We start from the raw sequence: 18,708 nt of genomic DNA, 5'->3' as shown, positions 1-18,708 counted from the left end.
CTTGTATACCTCAATTAGGTCCCCGCTCCTCCTCCTTTTCTCCAATGAAAAAAGTCCGAGCTCAGTCACCTCTCTTCATAAGATAAGCCCTCCAGTCCAGGCAGCATCCTGGTAAACCTCCTCTGAACCCTCTCCAAAGCATCCACATCTTTCCTATAATAGGGCGACCAGAACTGGACGCAGTATTCCAAGTGCGGTCTAACCAAAGTTTTATAGAGCTGCAACAAGATCTCACGACTCTTAAACTCAATCCCCCTGTTAATGAAAGCCAAAACACCATATACTTTCTTAACAACCCTGTCCACTTGGGTGGCCATTTTAAGGGATCTATGTATCTGCACACCAAGATCCCTCTGTTCCTCCACACTGCCAAGAATCCTATCCTTAATCCTGTACTCAGCTTTCAAATTCGACCTTCCAAAATGCATCACCTTGCATTTATCCAGGTTGAACTCCATCTGCCACCTCTCAGCCCATCTCTGCATCCTGTCAATATCCCGCTGCAGCCTACAACAGCCCTCTATACTGTCAACGACACCTCCAACCTTTGTGTCGTCTGCAAACTTGCTGACCCATCCTTCAATCCCCTCATCCAAGTCATTAATAAAAATTACAAACAGTAGAGGCCCAAGGACAGAGATCTGTGGAACACCACTCACCACTGACTTCCAGGCAGAATATTTTCCTTCTACTACCACTCGCTGCCTTCTGTTGGCCAGCCAAATCTGCATCCAGACAGCTACGTTCCCCTGTATCCCATTCCTCCTGACCTTCTGAATGAGCCTACCATGGGGAACCTTATCAAATGCCTTACTGAAGTCCATATACAACACATCCACAGCTCGACCCTCATCAACTTTTCTAGTCACATCCTCAAAGAACTCGATAAGGTTTGTGAGGCATGACCTGCCCCTCACAAAGCCGTGTTGACTGCATTTGATCAAGCCATGCTCTTCCAAATGGTCATGAATCCTATCCCTCAGAATCCTTTCTAACACCTTGCAGACGACAGACGTGAGACTTACTGGTCTGTAATTGCCGGGAATTTCCCTATTTCCTTTCTTGAAGAGAGGAATTACATTTGCCTCTCTCCAGTCCTCAGGTACAACTCCAGTGGAGAGCGAGGATGCAAAGAACTTCGCAAGTGGCGAAGCAATTGCATTTCTCGTTTCCCAAAGCAGCTGAGGACAAATCTGGTCCGGGCCTGGCGACTTGTCAATCTTAATGTTTGACAAAATTTTCAGCACATCAGCTTCTTCTATCTCTATCCATTCCAGCATGCACACCTGCTCTTCAAAGGTTTCATTCACTACAAAGTTTGTTTCTTTCGTAAAGACAGAAGCAAAAAATTCATTTAGGGCCTCCCCTACCTCCTCAGACTCCACACACAAGTTCCCTATGCTATCCCTGATCGGCCTTACTCTTTCTTTGACCATTCTCTTATTCCTCACATAAGTGTGAAATGCCTTTGTGTTTTCCCTAATTCGTTCTGCCAAGCCTTTCTCGTGCCCCCTCCTGGCTCTCCTCAGACCATTTTTGAGCTCCTTCCTTGCCTGCATGTAATCCTCTCTAGCTGAACTTGACCCTAGCTTCCTCCACCTTATGTAAGCTGCCTTCTTCCTTTTCACAAGAAGCTCCACCGCTCTCGTCATCCAAGGTTCCTTTATCTTACCCCTTCTTGCCTGTCTCAGAGGGACATATTTATTCATCACTCGCAACAACTGTTCCTTAAACAGTCTCCACATGTCTATAGTGCCCTTACCATGGAACAATTGCTCCCAGTCCATGCTTCCTCACTCATGTCTAATCGCATCATAGTTTCCTCTTCCCCAATTAAATATCCTCCCATTTTGCTTAATCCTCTCCTTCTCCATAGCTATGTCGAATGTGAGGCAGTTATGGTCACTATCACCAAAATGCTCTCCCACCACAAGATCTGATAGCTGCCCCGGCTCGTTTCCGAGCGCCAAGTCTAGAATGGCCTCTCTCCTCGTTGGCCTGTCAACGTACTGCGTTAGGAAACCCTCCTGAACACACCTTACAAAAACAGCTCCATTCAAATCTTCTGCTCGAAGGAGGTTCCAATCAATATTAGGAAAGTTAAAGTCACCCATTACAACAACCCTACTACGTCCACACTTTTCCAAAATCTGTCGACCTATGCTTTCTTCAATCTCCCTGCTGCTATTGGGGGGCCTGTAGTAAACCCCTAACGAGGTGACTACTCCCTTGTTGTTCCTAATTTCCACCCACACTGACTCGGTAGGCAGATCTTCCTCAACAATGGAAGCTTCTGTAGCTGTGATACCCTCTCTGATTAGTAGTGCTACACCCCCTCCTCTTCCCCCCCCCCTCCCTATTCTTTTTAAATGTTCTAAACCCTGGAATATCCAGCAACCATTCCTGCCCATGAGAAACCCATGTCTCTGTTATGGCCACAACATCATAGCACCAGCTACTGATCCATGCTCTAAGTTCATCACTTTTATTCCTGATACTCCTTGTGTTAAAGCAAACACACTTTAACTGATCCCTTGGTTCCTTCCCAGGAAAATCCTTCCCACTAGCTGGTCTACCTCTTGCTACTGCCTCACCTGCATCAACTCTCACCTCCGATATACAGCTCAGGTTCCCACCCCCCTGCCATACTAGTTTAAACCCCCTCGAACTACTAGAGCAAACCTTCCACCCAGGACATTGGTCCCCTTCCAGTTCAGATGCAACCCGTCCTTCTTGTACAGGTCCCACCTTCCCCAGAAGGCATCCCAATTATCTACATATCTGAAGCCCTCCCTCCTACATCAGCTGCGTAGCCACGTGTTAAGATGCGCCCGCTCCCTCTTCCTCACCTCGCTATCTCGTGGCACCGGTAGTAAACTAGAGAACACTACTCTGTTCGTCCTGCTTTGCAGCTTCCATCCTAACTCCCTGAAATCACTTTTTATATCCTCAATCCTATTTATGGCTATATCATTAGTGCCAATATGTAAGACGATTTCTGGCTGTTCGCCCTCCCCTTTTAGAACCTTATACACCCGATCGGAGACGTCCCGGACCCTGGTACCAGGGAGGCAACATACCTACCGGGAATCCCGATCCTGACCACAAAATCTCCTATCGAGTCCCCTACCACGAGTACTGTTCTAGCTTACTATCAATAATTCCCTTGTTTGCCTACTCCTTTCACCTCTCTCTCTCTCTCTCTCTCAGCTCCATCTCCAACTATCTGCTCACCTGTTTCCCCTACCCCGCGCACGCCTCACCTGGTCATCAGCATAAATGCCATTTTTTTTTCCTAGCTGCTGTCAGTTCCAATTAAGAGTTGTTGAATTTACGACGTTAACTCTGCTTTCTCCCCACTGATGCTGCCAGACCTGTTGATTCACCGGAATTTTCTTTTGTTGCTGAGTGTTAAAACTTAAGTCTTCATTCTAGTCAACATGCTTTTCATCATATTATGAGGGACATTATATCCTAGTGTACAAAACTACAAGTCCATGTCTATACTGATCGGAGCTAATTTTAAAACATTAATATTTGTGTATTAGTAAGTCTTTATGCAATTTTTCATTTAATAACCTCATCAGCTTTGGAAAAAAATATTCAGCATGTTAGAACAAACGTCCAGGCACTTAGTGATTTTAAGTTTAAGAATAATTATATCATTTTTCTGTTATAACAATCAATACTTGAAACAACTCACAAACAATTGATTTCACGTTGAAATTTTAAATCTATTTTCTTAACGTTCATAGAATTACTATTTCTGGCTGCTTATACTACTCAATTTTTTAAAATGGTCTATTTAATTAATGACACCTTCCAGTGGAACAACCATGAATGTGATCAGTTTCAACAATGAAGTGCAAGGTGTTGAATCACATCTGTGAATATTTTCCAAATTTTAATAAGGAATCATTTGCCCGTCCAGTGTTGTCATGAAAACATAATTTATCTGCGAATGTACAGAGCAACACAATTTAATTCACCTTCTAATGTTCAGAACACAATTATTTTAAATATTTACCTGAATATCCTCTTGAAGCTCTCGTATTTGCCTGCGTTTGTATCTGTATTTTTCATCAATGGCCCTCTTTTGTTCTTCCAGCTTTAACTTATTCTCAAATTCATCACCTATCAAGTCATATAGGAGTATATTTAAATTATTTGGAAGCGTTGGATTCAATAGATTTTGAACTTTGAATTTTCTGTGTTGTAAATGCAGTAGATATAAGGGGTCAGAATTTGCACCAATTCTCTACAAAGGATTTTGTATCTGCGCGACCTTACTGTATTCATTCACTCTTTTGCCATTAAAGATGGCTGGAAAAATTAGGACTGATATAATCAGGAGCAATTAGCTTTTTAACTTTGTGATAAATACTGTATTCTTCAAGAAAAATTAGTGTTGGAGGTTTGAATAATTAAGTTTTTAACTTGTTCTGTCTGTCTGTTTTTCTTCCTCTGCCCAATACAATTTCTCTTCTTTTTAATTCTTTTTCAGTTGCTGCTTCATACTTCCTTTCTTGGGTCTCCATGTTTCAGTGAGGATAGTAGGTTTTGTTGGTCACTGTTTCTTGTTCTCAGCTGCCATAAATGTTTGGTAGAAGGTGCCCCACTGGAACAGACATTGGACGAAAGGAAATCTGTACTTAAAACCCAGTTAAACCTTTTTTGGAATTTGACAACGTAAGGAATAGCAAACTTTCTTCCTTCGTAAGTGCAAAATCTGGTCAATGACTTTACTTCAAAATTGCTTAATTGGCTCTACTTCAGGCATCCTGAGATAATAAGTACTATATAAATAAAAACATTTTTTATCTGATGATAGCTCTGGGCTTTTCAACCATTTTTGGTATTTGAAATATGACAGTTATCTGTTCCTGCCAGAATACTGAAACAGCAAACAATAGCAGGTTGAATAATTCTAACATGGAAAAAGACAGTTTTTAAACTTGCCTATGGAATATCTGTTTCTTGAACCTTCAATACAAATCTAAAATGCATGTGCTCTTTCCAAGTCATTTTATTATACCACACATTTCCCATCAACATTAATTCTGTAGCTTTCATGCCAAGACAATAAACTTATACATTTTCTATTTTAGTGTGAAACAGATGGCACAAATTCATCCTCTTTACAGGCCAAGTTGATGCCAATGCTGGACATTGAATGTAAGCACCAAATCATTTTGAAGTATAAACAAAGTAGTGTTTCTAAATCACTTTACTGAGTGTGATAGAATATACACAGTGGAGCTCAAGTACTTCCAGTAAGTACTGAAGAAATAAAACCACAAAGGCAAGATAGAAATCACAGTAAGTTGCGTGTGGATATATTGGTTATGTCCACTATTGTATCATGATTGACATGTCCCATTGGGAGGCCTCGAATATTATTTAATTAATTTAGATGAGTTGATGCTGTCTGTTGCAACTATTTCCAGCATCTAACTCTGGATCACAGGCTGTGACCCTCCAGCATGTCATGGATGTGGAAACTATCCCACGCCGGTGGCAATACTTGCACAAGCTATGGCCCTGAAAGGAACATTTCTCCTGACAACACATCAAGCTTTAGAAATATTTTAACTTGTATTTCAGTAGTGGCTGTCCAAACCTGCTCAGCTCAAGGTAGTCCAATTTCTCAAATGGATTCCAAAACAGGAGTAAGATCACTAATTTGCATACAAAAATTAACCAACCCCTGTTTTATGTGGTTGCCAGAAATACAGCAAATCTTTTATTAACCAGCACCTATGGGACCAAGAGTGTGCCGACTGATCAAATATTCTGGATAATCAAGACAACAATCACCCTGTCTTCAGGCCATGGGGAAAAGAGACATACTTGTTTCTGTGATCTTGTTGAAAGATTTTTGGTATGTTGCATTTTGATTGTTGAGTAGCTGCAATGTATTCTCCAGGGCTCTTAGTTCTTTTTCACCTTTGGAAATTTTAGCATCAAGCTCATCCCCCTGACTTTGAAGTTCCTCTTTCTCTTGGGCAGCCTGAATGCGTGAGTTAAGAAGAAATGAAAAATAAACTTTCTTTTAATATCACATATTATTAAATCTCTAAAACAACTTGAATGTTATCACAGCTGTCACTTACTACACTGTAATATTCCACAAACAGCAAGAAGGTTGGACTATTTATTTTGCTTGATTAGTGGGGAAGGAATGTTGACAAGGATTTTAGGAAAACTTTGGTACTGAAATAGTACTAGATGTTGGAACTGGCAGATGGGGACCTCACTTTATTGTTTCATGACTGGTATGTCTTATGCTTCTCACTCCTGGAACTATATGACACTATCAATCTCCAACCGTCAGAATAAGGGTTGGAAACTACAATGTTCAACAATCATCAAAACTAACAGTAGGATAAGAGGGTAAAGGTAAAGTCTATATAGTCCCAGAAGATTACTGTCTTATTAGAGAGAGATGACTGGTGGTGAGTTTAACCTGAGCATCACCACACCTCAGGCGAAGGGTGAGGTTCAGAGGGTGTGACTAACATGATGACTTTACGGCTGAAACAGGAACTGAACCTGTGCTGTTGGCATCACTGCATCACAAACCAGTCATCCAGCCAACTAAACTAATTTGGTTACCATGTGTTTGGATTTTCAAAAAAAGTTAAGATCCCACACATATGGTTCACGATACAAAATTCAAACTTGTGGGATTGCAGTAGCAGTACATTAGCATAGATTGAGAACTGGTTAAGGGATGGAGTAAGAGTAAATTGGGAGAGAATTCTAGCTTGTAATGAGCAGCATACTGCAAAAATCAGAATTGGAGATAAGTTTCTTAGAATCTATATTGATGACTTAAATGAGAGATCAGTGTATCCAGCTTTGCTGATACAAGATGCAGTGAGGAGGATGCAAAGAGGCTGTGCAAGGAAATGGACAGATCTGGAAGAGTAGGAATATGATAGGTAGAATACAATGTGATGAAGAGTGAAGTTATCCACCTTTGTGGGAAAAATAAAACAAACCATAATATTTGTTTGATGCGAAGTGATTGATATGTTTATATTGTGATGATATTATGGCTTTGAGGTATATTTTGTCTTGCAGTCTTTTTTAATGAAGAGGCTTGAGATCGGGCTAATGAGGGGCTGTTCCTAGCCAAAAAGTAAACAGTTTGTGAAGCCTTGGGTTTTTTAAAAAAGTTAGAACAATAGAAGCAGCATGAAGAGATGGGGTCAAGCTCTGACAAAACTAGGATTTTAGTTTAACTTTCAGTAGCTTTTCGGGTTTGGAAGCTACTATACATCTTTTCCCTGCTCCAGCAAAATGAATGAGTTCCTCTCTCTGTTTTCTTGAAATGTTCTTTCCTCCTGAATTGGAGAATTGCATGAGAGATAATCTGTTTTACTGAATTCTTCTTTGCCAAGGGTATGTTTGAGATGTTACTACAATAGAACAGTTACTGTTTAGTAGTTAAATAATACTTTATTCCAATTATTCTTTCTTTTGTTTGTTTTTTAACTATTATGCAGGAATAAAGTATGTTTTGCTTCAAGCCTAGCAGTCTGATGAATTGAATTACATGCAGAACACAATGCTTTACACTTGCCTTTAAAAATAAGAAAAAATTGGGGTCTAGACTATCTTCTTAATATATTTTGAGGTGGGTTTGGTCTGGTCCATAACAACATTCAAGAATGACCCAGGTGTACTTGTACCTGAGCCATAGAAAGTTAACATGCAGATAGGTCAAGAAATTATGAAAGCAGATAACATGCTTGTCTGTTAAATGGGGACCAGGACTAGATCCTCAACTACTTCAAATCTCAATCAGTGATTTTGGTAAGGTCACTAAATATATGGCAGCTAAATTTGGTGATAACATCATGATAAAAACATAAGTTGTCAAAAGTAAGTGGAGAGTCTTTTAAGTGCTATGAACAGGTTAATGTTTGGTAACAACTTGGGTGAACTTGCTCATTTTGCCCGAAAGGACAGATAAGCAGCATACAATTTCAATGCAGAGACATTGCAGAACTTGATTATATAGAGGGTACTGTACAGGAATTACATGAAGTTAGTATGCAGGTACAGCAAGTGCTTAGGAAGCAAGTGGAATGTTGTAATTTATTGTGAGAGGAAAAGGATATTCAAGAAATGAACGTGGACGGATCACCTGACATTTGATCTAGGCACCAAAAAAGACTGGCAGAAACAGCCTTGTTGATTCTGTAAAGTCCTCCTCACTAACTGGGCACTCGTGCCAAAATAGGGAGATCTGTCTCATAGTTGTCAAAACAACAGCCTGACATACACATGGAATCATAGCGAAAAAGGCAATTTCCCAGACACTACCATCACAATGCCTGGAAATGTCCTGTCCCACTGGCAGGACAGACCCAGCAGAGGAGTTGGCACACTAGTATATCATAGGATGCAATTGCTCTTGGAATCTTCAACATTGTTCCTGGACCCCATGAAGTCTCATGCTTCAGGTTAAATACAGGCAAAGAAATTCCTGATTTTTGTTTTCTGTTCATTCACGGGATGAGGGTGGCACTGGCTAAGCCAGCATTTATTGCCTATCCCTATTTGCCCAAAGGCGGTTAAGAGTCACCCACATAGGTGTAGGTCTGGAGTCACATGTCGGTCAGACCAAGTAGAGATTGCAGTTTCCTTCCCTAAAGGAAATGAGAGAACTAGAAGGGTTTTTTCAAACAATCGGCAATGGATCCGTGGTCATCATTAGACTCTTAATTCTAGATTTTTGTTGAATAAAAATTCCATAATCTGCATTGGTCCCAGAACATTACCTGGGTCTCTCGATTAACAGTCCAGTGATTATACCTCCATCGTCGCCCCTAGTGCCATGTACTGTTTTCCCTAAGCTGATGAATCAGTACTCCTGTAAGTTGAACACCACTTGGATGAACCACAGAGGATGACAAGGGCGCAATCTGTACTCTGGTTGGGTATTTCAATATCTACCACTAAAAGTAGCTTGGCAGCGGTACTATTGATTGAGATACTTGGGTCCTATGGGGCAAAGCTGCTAGATTGGGAGTGCACCAGATGGTGAGAAAACCAACAAGAGGGAAATATATACTTGAACACGTCCTTACCAATATGCCAGCTACAGATATCTAGCCATGATAATATCAGTTAAGAGTGATTACTGATAAAGTTCCGCTTTCACAATGAGAATACCGTCCATCTTGTTATGTGGCAGTATCAACGTGCTAAATGGGACACACTTCAAACAGATCTAGAAACGCAAGACTGGGCATCCAAAAGCCTCTGTGGGCCATCAACCACAACAAAATTGTACTCCAGCACGATCTGTAAACTCATGGCCCAGTACATCCCCCACATAACCGTGCCATCAAACCATGGGATCAATACTGGTTCAATGGAAAGTGCGGGAGGACATGCCAGGAGCACTACCAGCCATACCTCAAAATGAGGTTTCAACCTGGTGAAGCTACCAAGCAGGACTACTTGCATGCCAAACAGCAAAAGCAGCAAGTGATAGACAGAGATAAGCAATCCCACAAATAATGGATCAGATCTAAGCTCTGCTGTCCTGCCACATCCAGTCATGAATGGTGGTGGACAATTAAACAACTCACTGGAGAAGGAGGCTCCACAAATGTTCCCATTCTCAGTGATGCAAAGGCCCAGAACATCAGTGCAAAAGATAAGTCTGATACATTTGCAGCAAACTTTTGGATAAATGTGTCAAGTGAATGATCCATTTCTGCCTCTAGTGATTCCCAGCATTACAAATACCAGTCTTTAGCCAATTCAATTTACCTCACCTGATATCAAGAAATGGTTGGAGACACTGGTTTTCTTTTTAAAAAATTGTTTAGATTCCTCACAGTGTGGTAACAGGCCAGCCATTCAGCCCAAGAAGTCCATACCAACTCTCTGAAGAGCATCCCTTCCAGACCCATCCCCGTACTCTGTCCTTGTGACCCTGAATTTCCCATGACTAATGCACCTAACCTACACATTCCTGAACACGATGGATAGTGCGAAGACTTTGGGCCCTGACAACATTCTAGTGATAGTACCGACAGCTGGTGCTCCAGAACTTGCCACTCTCTGAGACAAATTAGAACATAGAACAGTACGGCCCTTCAGCCGACAATGTTGTGCCAAACTTTTACCCGAAACCTAAGGTCTATCTAACCTGCACCGCTACCTTGTACTATCATCCACATGCCTATCTAATAGCCGCATAAATGCCCCTAATGAGGCCGACTCCACTACCCCATCTGGCAGTGCATTCCAAGCACCGACCACTCTCTGCTAAAAGAATCTACCTCTGACGTCTCCCTGATAGCTACCTCTTTTCACTTTAAAACTATGTCCCCTCGTAAAAGCTACCTCCATCCTAGGAAAAAGTCTCTGGCTGTCTACTGTATCTATACCTCTGATCATTTTGTACACCTCTATCAAGTCACCTCTCATTCTTCATCGTTCTAAAGAGAAAAGCCGTAGCTCTCTCAACCTTTCCTCGTCAGACCTTCCCTCCATTCCAGGCAACATCTTGGTAAATCTCCTCTGCACCTTTTCCGATGCTTCCACATCTTTCCTATAATGAGGTGACCAGAACTGGACACAATACTCCAGATGTGGCCGAACCAGGCTTTTGTATAGCTGGAGCATAACTTCACGGCTCATGAACTCAATCCCTCTACTAACGAAAGCTAACACACCATATGCCTTCTTCACAACTCTATCCACCTGGGTGGCAGCTTTCAGGGAACTGTGAACATAAACCCCAAGATCCCTCTGCTCCTCCACACTGCCAAAAATCTTTCTGTTAACCCTGTGTTCTGCTTTCAGTTTGTCCTTCCAAAATGAATCACCTCACACTTTTCAGGGTTAAACTCCATCTGCCACTTCTCAGCCCAGCTCTGCATTCTATCAATGTCCCTTTGTAACCTGGGACAGTCCTCTGCACTGTCCACAACGTGACCCACTTTCGTATCATTCGCAAACTTGCTAATTCACCCTTCAACTCCTTCATCCAAATCATTTACAAAAATCACAAGTAGAAGAGGACCCAGAACAGATCCTTGTGGTACTCCACTTGTAACTGAGCATCAGGTTGAATATTTTCTGTCCACTACTGCCCTTTGTCTTCTAAGGGTCAGCCAATTTTGAATCCAATCCGCCACATTTCCCCTATCCCATGCCTCCTTCCTCTCTGCAGGAGCTACTGTGGGGAACTTTATCAAACGCCTTACTTAAATCCATATATCCCACATCCACTGCTCTACCTTCATCCATGTGTTTGGTCACCTCTTCAAAGAATTCAGTAAGATTTGTGAGGCATGATCTTCCCCTCACAAATCCATGCTGACTATCACGAATCAAACTGTGCCTTTCCAAGTGATCATAAATCCTGTCTCTTAGAGCCCTTTCCAATAATTTGCCCACCACTGACATAAGACTAACTAGCCTGTAATTTCCGGCGTTATCCCTTTTCTCTTTTTTGAACAAAGAAATGATGTTTGCCTCTTTCTAATCTTCCAGCGCTATACCTGTGGACAGTGAGGATGAAAAAATCATCGCCAAAGGCTCTGCGATCTTGTCCCTCGCTTCCCATAGAATCCTTGGATAAATCCTATCAGGCCTGGGGGATTTATCTATCTTGAACTTCCTCAGAATTTCTAGCACATCTTTTTTACTAACATCAGCTCCTCTATCCTACCTGTCTGTTTCACAATGTCCTCCACTACAACTATGTCCCTCTCAGTTGTGAATACTGAAGGAAAGCACTCATTAAAGAACTCTCCTATCTCTTTAGGCTCCGTGCACAAATTCCCTTTACAATCCTTGTTCGGCCCTACCCTTTCTCTGGTCATTCTCTTGTTCTGCACATACATGTAAAAAGTCTTGGCGTTTTCCTTGATCCTATCCGCCAAGATCTTCTCATGCCCCCTTATAGCTCTCCTAAGCCCTTTCTTCAGCTCCTTCCTGGCTAATTTGTATCCCTCTAAAGCCTTTTCCGTTCCTCTTTTTCTAAACTTTACATAAGCCTCCTTTTTCCTCTTAACCAGTCATTCGACCTCTCTGAAGAACCATGGCTCCCTCACTCGGCCACATCTTCTCTGCCTGCTAGGGACAAACATATCAAGTACATGCAGTATGCATTCCTAAAACAATCTCCACATTTCTGTGGTGCTTTTCCTTGACAGCATCTATTCCCAACTTGTGTTACCCAGTTCTTGGCTAACTGAATTGTAATTACCCTTCCCCCAATTATAAATTGTACCCTGTTGTACGTACCTACACTTGTCCATGACTATTGTGAAAGAAGCAGAGTTATGATCACTACCACCAAAATGCTCTTCTACCAACAGGTTTAACACTTGACCCAGTTCATTGCCAAGCACCAAATCCAAAGTGGCCTCTCCTCGTGTTGGTCTGTCTACATACCGTGTCAGGAATCCTTCCTTAATGCACTGGACAAAATCTACACCATCTAAACTAAAATGTTTCCAATCAATATTTGGAAAGTTGAAGTTACCCATGACTACAACCCTGTGATTTCTGCACCTTTCCAGTATCTGCCTCCCAATCCATTCCTCGACTTCTCTGCAACTATTTGGGGGTCTGTGAAAACCGCCCAACAAAGTGACTGCTCCTTTCTTGTTCCTGACCTCAACCCAAACTGACTCTGGAGAAGTTCTTCCAGTACAATTACAACATTGCCATCTACCCAACAATGTGAAAAATTGCCCAGGTATGTCCTGTACATAAAAAGCAGGACAAATCCAATGCAGCCAAATATCGCCCCATCAGTCTACTCTTGATCATAAGTACAGTGATGGAAGGTGTCATCAACAATGCTATGAAGCATCACCTGCTCAGCAATAACCTGCCTAGTATGGATTCCACCAGAACCACTCAGCTCCTGATTTTATTACAGAATGGTTCAAATATGGACAAAAGAGGTGAGTTTCAAAGGTGAGGTGAGAGTGACAGCCCTTGTATCAAGGCTGCATTTGACCAAGTGTGGCATCAAACAGCCCTTGCAAAATTAGAATTGATGAGTATCAGGGGTAAAATCTCCACTGTTTGGAGTCATATTTGACACATAGGAATATGGCTGTGGTTGTTGGAGGTCAGTTATTTCATATCCAGGACATCTCTGCAGAAGTTCCTCAGGGCAGTGTCCTGCGTCCAACCATCTTCAGCTGGTTCATTAATGATCTTCTTTTTATCATTAGGTCAGAAGTGGAAATGTTTGCTGATGGTTGCCCAATGTTTAGCAGCATTTGCGACTCCTCAGATACTGAAGTAATCCAAGTTCAGATATAACAAGATTTGAACAATATCAGGCTTGGGCTAACAAGTGGCAAGTAACACTGGCACTACATAAATGCCAGACTATGACCACCATCAATAAGAAACAATCTAATCAATGTCCCTGTGTTACCATCATTGAGTCCCCTAGTATCAACAGCCTGAGGTTTTACATAACTGGAAACTCAACTGGACTTGCCACATAAACACAGTGGCTACAGAGCAGAACAGAGGCTAGGAACACTGCAGTGAGTAACTTACCTCCTGACACCCCAAAGTATGTCTATTATCAACAAGGCACAAGTTAGGAGTGTGATGGTATACTCTGCACCTGCAGCTCCAACAACACTTGAAGCTTGACACTATCTTGGACAAAGCAGCCTGCTTGATTGGCACAGCATCCACTCCCTCCACCACCAACGCTCATTAGCAGCAGTGTGTACTATCTATAAGATACACTGCCAAAATTCACTAAAGATCCCCTGACAACATCTTCCAAACCCATGACCACTTACATCTAAAAGGGCAAGGGCAAAAGATACATAGGTGTTCCTGCAAGTTCCCCTCCAAGCCACTCACCGTCCTGCCTTGGAAATATATTGCTGTTCCTTCATTATTGCTGCCTCAAAATCCTGGTATTCTCTCCCTAACAGTATTGTGAGTCAAACCACAGGCGGTGGACTACAGCAGTTCAAGAAGGTAGCTTACTACCACCTCCTCAAGGGCAACTAGAGACAGGCAATAGATGCTGGCCAGCCTGCAACACCCACTTCCTACAGATGAAAAAAAATGGAAATTTTACTGCACCTCTACAGGAAATCGGTGAGACCACATCTAGAACATTGTGTACAGTTTTCTTATTTAAAAATAAAATGCTTTAGAAGTAGTACATTATGTAGAAAATTTGTACAGGTTAGGTCGATATCCTGTTAGGAACAGATCCCTGGCAATGTTTCCTAATTACTCATGGTCACAAATGGGATACCCTAAATTGTTAAGCTCCCAGTTGAAGATGAATTGTCTCCCTTTCTTACTTCACCCACCCACTTGTTTGGTTGCAACAAGGTTAATTTAGAAAATTCTTTCCACAGATGCTGCCAGACCTGCTTAGTTTTTCTAGCAGTTTTGTATTTGTTTCTGATTTCCAGTATCCACAGTCCTTGAGTTTTTTTTTCATTTACATATGCTTTAAAAAGGAACCAATTTAGCTCAATTTAGACAGGTCCACAAATTTATTTAAGACTGATTTTGACAGATTTTGGCAAGGTATGAGAAGCTAGGGTTTTGGGTTATAGGCATCAAAGTGGAGATAAGACCATAAACAAAAGAGCGAGAAGAAATAGTAATGCACACACATTAGAAACAAGAGATGAGTCCAAAAAAATGGTTTTCTTAAAAGCTTATATGGATCAGTCTCTACTTATTTGTTAAAAGTAAATAATGTGACTTTGCAGTTGTTATTGGGTTGCACTGGTAGCATGGCACTAGCAGTTGAATAGTTGATTTTTGAGATTGTTGGTTTTGTAGGGTGATTGAAACTCTGTTATCTTCATTTTTTTCAAACTGGTTTGCAGCACTCTGAATGAGAGATTTTCTTCCTTTCTTTGCCTGTGGTGCAGAGGTGCCTACTAGCTATTCTCAAAACTGTGACTTCCACAGCATACTAGAGATACCAGTCCACAACAGCCTAATAATAACGCACAAGCTAATGCTAAAGTATTCTTCTTTTGTATATTTCTGGAAAGGGGCAACCGCAAAATGTCTGTAAGAAATGGCTCTCTACTGAGAGTGGCCAGGGAGAAGAAGAATAGTTAGCTCCCTCATTATCTCAAATCACTTTGACACATTGAAGTGTTACATTTCATTGGTCTTGTATAGATGTTTTGCCAGCCAACTGTTTAATTTACAACTGCAGCTATTTTGTCTTTGGAGCACTCCTTTTTTGAAAACAGATTTTGAAAATTGTGGGGCATAGCACCTATCGTATTTTATGCTTCTGACCTGTTATCGTAACAACACATTAGGAGTTTAGAACAGTGAGAAATGAACTTTCTGAAATATTCCAGACTTTGAGGGAACTAGGAGATATCCTGAACATATCCATGTTTTCTCGTCTGCAGAGACTAAAACTCGGGATGAACGTTTCACAGTACGAGGTCTGACATTTGAGGCAGAGTTGAGAATTTTCTTTTGAGAGACATTATGTTCCCCAGAAGGTAGTGGAGGACAGGTCCACAAATTTATTTAAGACTGATTTTGACAGATTTTGGCAAGGTATGAGAGGCTAGAGTTTTGGGTTATAGGCATCAAAGTGGAGATAAGACCATAAGCAGATCAGCTGTGATCTTATTGTGGAACAGGCTTAAACGGCCAAATGGCTTATGCCTGTTTCTAAGTCCTCTTCCTAGAAGGACAAGGATAGCAGAGATGATAGCCTAGTGATATTGTTATTAGACTGGTAATCCAGAGACCCAGATAATATTTTGGGGACCTAGGTTTGAATCCCACCATAGCAGGTTGTGGAATTTGGATTCAATAAAAAATCTTGACTTCAAACTCTAATGATGCCTGTGAAATCATTGATGACCATTGTCGACTATTGTAGTCAGTTCACTCATGTCCTTTAGACTGCCAACCTTACCTGGAGTAGCCTATATCCACGGCACTGTGGTTGACTCATAAATGCCCTCTGAAATGGCAAGCTATTCAGTTGTAGCAACCGCTAGAAAGGAAAAATTAAAGCAACTGCCTGGCATCAACTAATTTACCAGAAATGAAACCAGCAAACACAACCCCTGCAAAGTCCTCATTACTAACATTTGGGGATCTTTCCTAATGGATCCTGTTGAGTAGAGCCAGTGCGGTGGCTGCCTGGGACTGTGCTAGGGCGTACATTTGCTCATTGAGCATTGGATGACCTGTAGAAGTCCTTGTTTGTTCCTAGCCACATCATGCAATTGCTTGATGGATTCTTTCTGGGGAGGTTGGTGGGGCGGGGTAGGGTTCTGTAATGCCTTTTCTTCCTGACCACCATAGCCTCCATGGTCTAATCAGGCTGTTACTTGATGGTAGTGCTTCTTTTCTGGCTGCTGGACCCTGCTCTACCTCACCGACTTTTCCTGACCAGCAGATTTTGGTTGGGGCTTGGCCTTCTGGTGTTTTCACTCTCTATTTCTCACACACCTTCCCTCCCTTCCTCCCTCCCCGCTGTGATTTTAGCTAAGGGAGCCACTGTTAGTTAGTTCTTGCAATTAAAAGTATGGTATAACTTCCACAAAAACTGGCTAGATTTTGAACCTCAATTTCAGTTAGAATTGTGATCAGTTAGCCTTGTGTCCTTTGACAAGGAGGATAAAATCCCAATTTTTGCAGGGATGACTATTGGTACTTGAAAGGCACAAATAAGCTTCAGGCCCCATGATTCAATTATCTGAAAATCTTATGGATGCTGTGGAAGTAAACTTCATCAAGGAGTCAACAAATTCAGGAAGGAAAAGTAATTTTACAAACAGAGCAAAGAAGATAAATCCACCAGAATTGTTTATATTGTTTAACATAAATAAATGTTCTTCATTTGAAAGTCTTTATTTATTTTCTCACTGCATTGAAGTATTTAATGTAATAGGTAATTATGGCAAAATCCATTCAGGGATGAGAGATGCATCTATGATTTTTTAACAGCAATAATATTAATCAATATTTTTTCATTTTTCCATTGGCTATAGCTGACACATATTAAATTACCTTAATGACATAATAAGCTTGAGATCGTTCTTCTTCACCCTCGGCAGGTTTCATTGTAACCATCAGAAGTTCATATCTTTTCTTCATTTTATCAATTTTTGATAATCTTTCATGTAATTCAGCACTGAAAAAAATACATAAAGTATGGAGCAAATTGTGCTAAACACAAACACATTTGACCACTTTAACAATTTTTGATAGCAAGTACATTAAGGAAACTAAGATAACAAAGTGTGGAGCTGGATGAACACAGCAGGCCAAGCAGCATCTGAGGAGCACAAAAGCTGACGTTTCAGGCCTAGAAACTAGACATGAAGGAAACTTACTGTTTCTGGAATGACTAGCTTTTCAAGTTCACAATGCATTTAAAACAGATGTTTGACTATAGAAATAAAATACAGTAACAGAAATACTGAGGTATCTAGATGAATACTTTTTAATTATTTATGGAATGTGGGCATCAAAGGCTGGACGAATTTGTTGCCCATATTCGAATAGCCCTGAAGAAGGTGGTTTTGAGGTGCCTTCTTAAACTGCTGCACAATTTGGTGGGGTGGGGCGAAGATGGTCAGGGAACTCACAATGCTGTTTAGAAAGGATAGCCATGATTTTAACCCAACAACTAGAAACTCACCTGGACTCACCACATTAACAGAGTGGCTACATGAGCAGGCCAGAAGCTGGGAATACTGCAGCAAGTAACTCATCTCCTGACTCCTCAAAGTCTGTCCACCATCGACAAGGCACAAGTTGGGAGTGTGATGGAATACTCCCCACTTGCCTGGATGCGTGCAGCCCCAACAACACTCAAGAAGCCTGACACCATCCAGGACAAAGCAGTCTGTTTGATTGGCACTACATCCACAAACATTCACTCCATTTACCACGGACGCTCAGTAGCAGCAGTGTGTACCACCTACAAGCACTGCAGAAATTCACCAAAGATCCTCAAACAGCATCTTCCAAACCCACAACCACTTCTATCTAGAAGGACAAGGGCAGAAGATATATGGGAACACTACCGCCTCTAAGTTACTGACCATCCTGACTTGGAAATATATTGCTGTTCATTCACTGTCGCTGGGTCAAGATCCTGGAATTCCCTCCCTAATAGCTTTGTGGGTCAACCCACAGCAGGAGGAATGCTGCAGTTCAAGAAGACAGCTGATCACCACCTTCTCAAAAAGAAACGCTTGCTAGTCAGCGACACCCACATCCCACAAAATGAATAGAAAAAAGAACTTTGAATGAACAGTCATATAGTTTCAAGTCAAAATACTGTGTGGCTTGGAAGGGAAATTGCAGGTGACAGAAATCCAATATATCTGCTCCTGTTGCCGTTCTAGGTATGCACAATCTAGGGAAGTGAAGGGGATGATCACTGAAAATCAAACCCTCCGCTCTGTCTGGTTATAGAATAGGAGGACATTTGGTACACTATTTGGAAGAGGCGTTCCCTGGTGTGATGTGAGCAATGGTGAGAAATGTAGGAAAATATGGGTGGATGAAAAAAACATCAGACTCTGGATATTGAGAAAACGTGTGTTTTTCCCCTCAATCTTTAAATGGCAACTTCAGAATCCCACCATTTAGTGCAACCAGCTTATTTCCACGCATTTGCATCTCATTAAAGCTCCAAATGGCCTCATTGATACATCACTT

The 18,708-nt window shown here is 41.5% G+C and overlaps 1 protein-coding gene across 2 annotated transcripts in view; it reads right to left on the bottom strand.

Moving 5' to 3' along the window:
• ccdc39 (coiled-coil domain containing 39) overlaps nucleotides 1-18,708 on the bottom strand; it is a 129,065-nt gene that overhangs the window by 26,140 nt on the left and 84,217 nt on the right. For both annotated transcript variants that reach the window (XM_048541561.2, XM_048541562.1), the window contains exons 14-16: nucleotides 17,047-17,170; nucleotides 5,851-6,010; nucleotides 4,028-4,134 (exon numbers count right to left, since the gene is read on the bottom strand). In XM_048541561.2, coding sequence (XP_048397518.1) covers nucleotides 4,028-4,134; nucleotides 5,851-6,010; nucleotides 17,047-17,170 — 391 coding nt within the window. The remainder of the gene's footprint in view (nucleotides 1-4,027; nucleotides 4,135-5,850; nucleotides 6,011-17,046; nucleotides 17,171-18,708) is intronic.

Source organism: Stegostoma tigrinum, chromosome 14 (assembly GCF_030684315.1).
Source record: "Stegostoma tigrinum isolate sSteTig4 chromosome 14, sSteTig4.hap1, whole genome shotgun sequence".
Lineage (NCBI taxonomy): Eukaryota > Metazoa > Chordata > Chondrichthyes > Orectolobiformes > Stegostomatidae > Stegostoma > Stegostoma tigrinum.
Note: the sequence above shows the minus strand (reverse complement) of the source record. Positions and strands in the feature narration are given on the sequence as shown.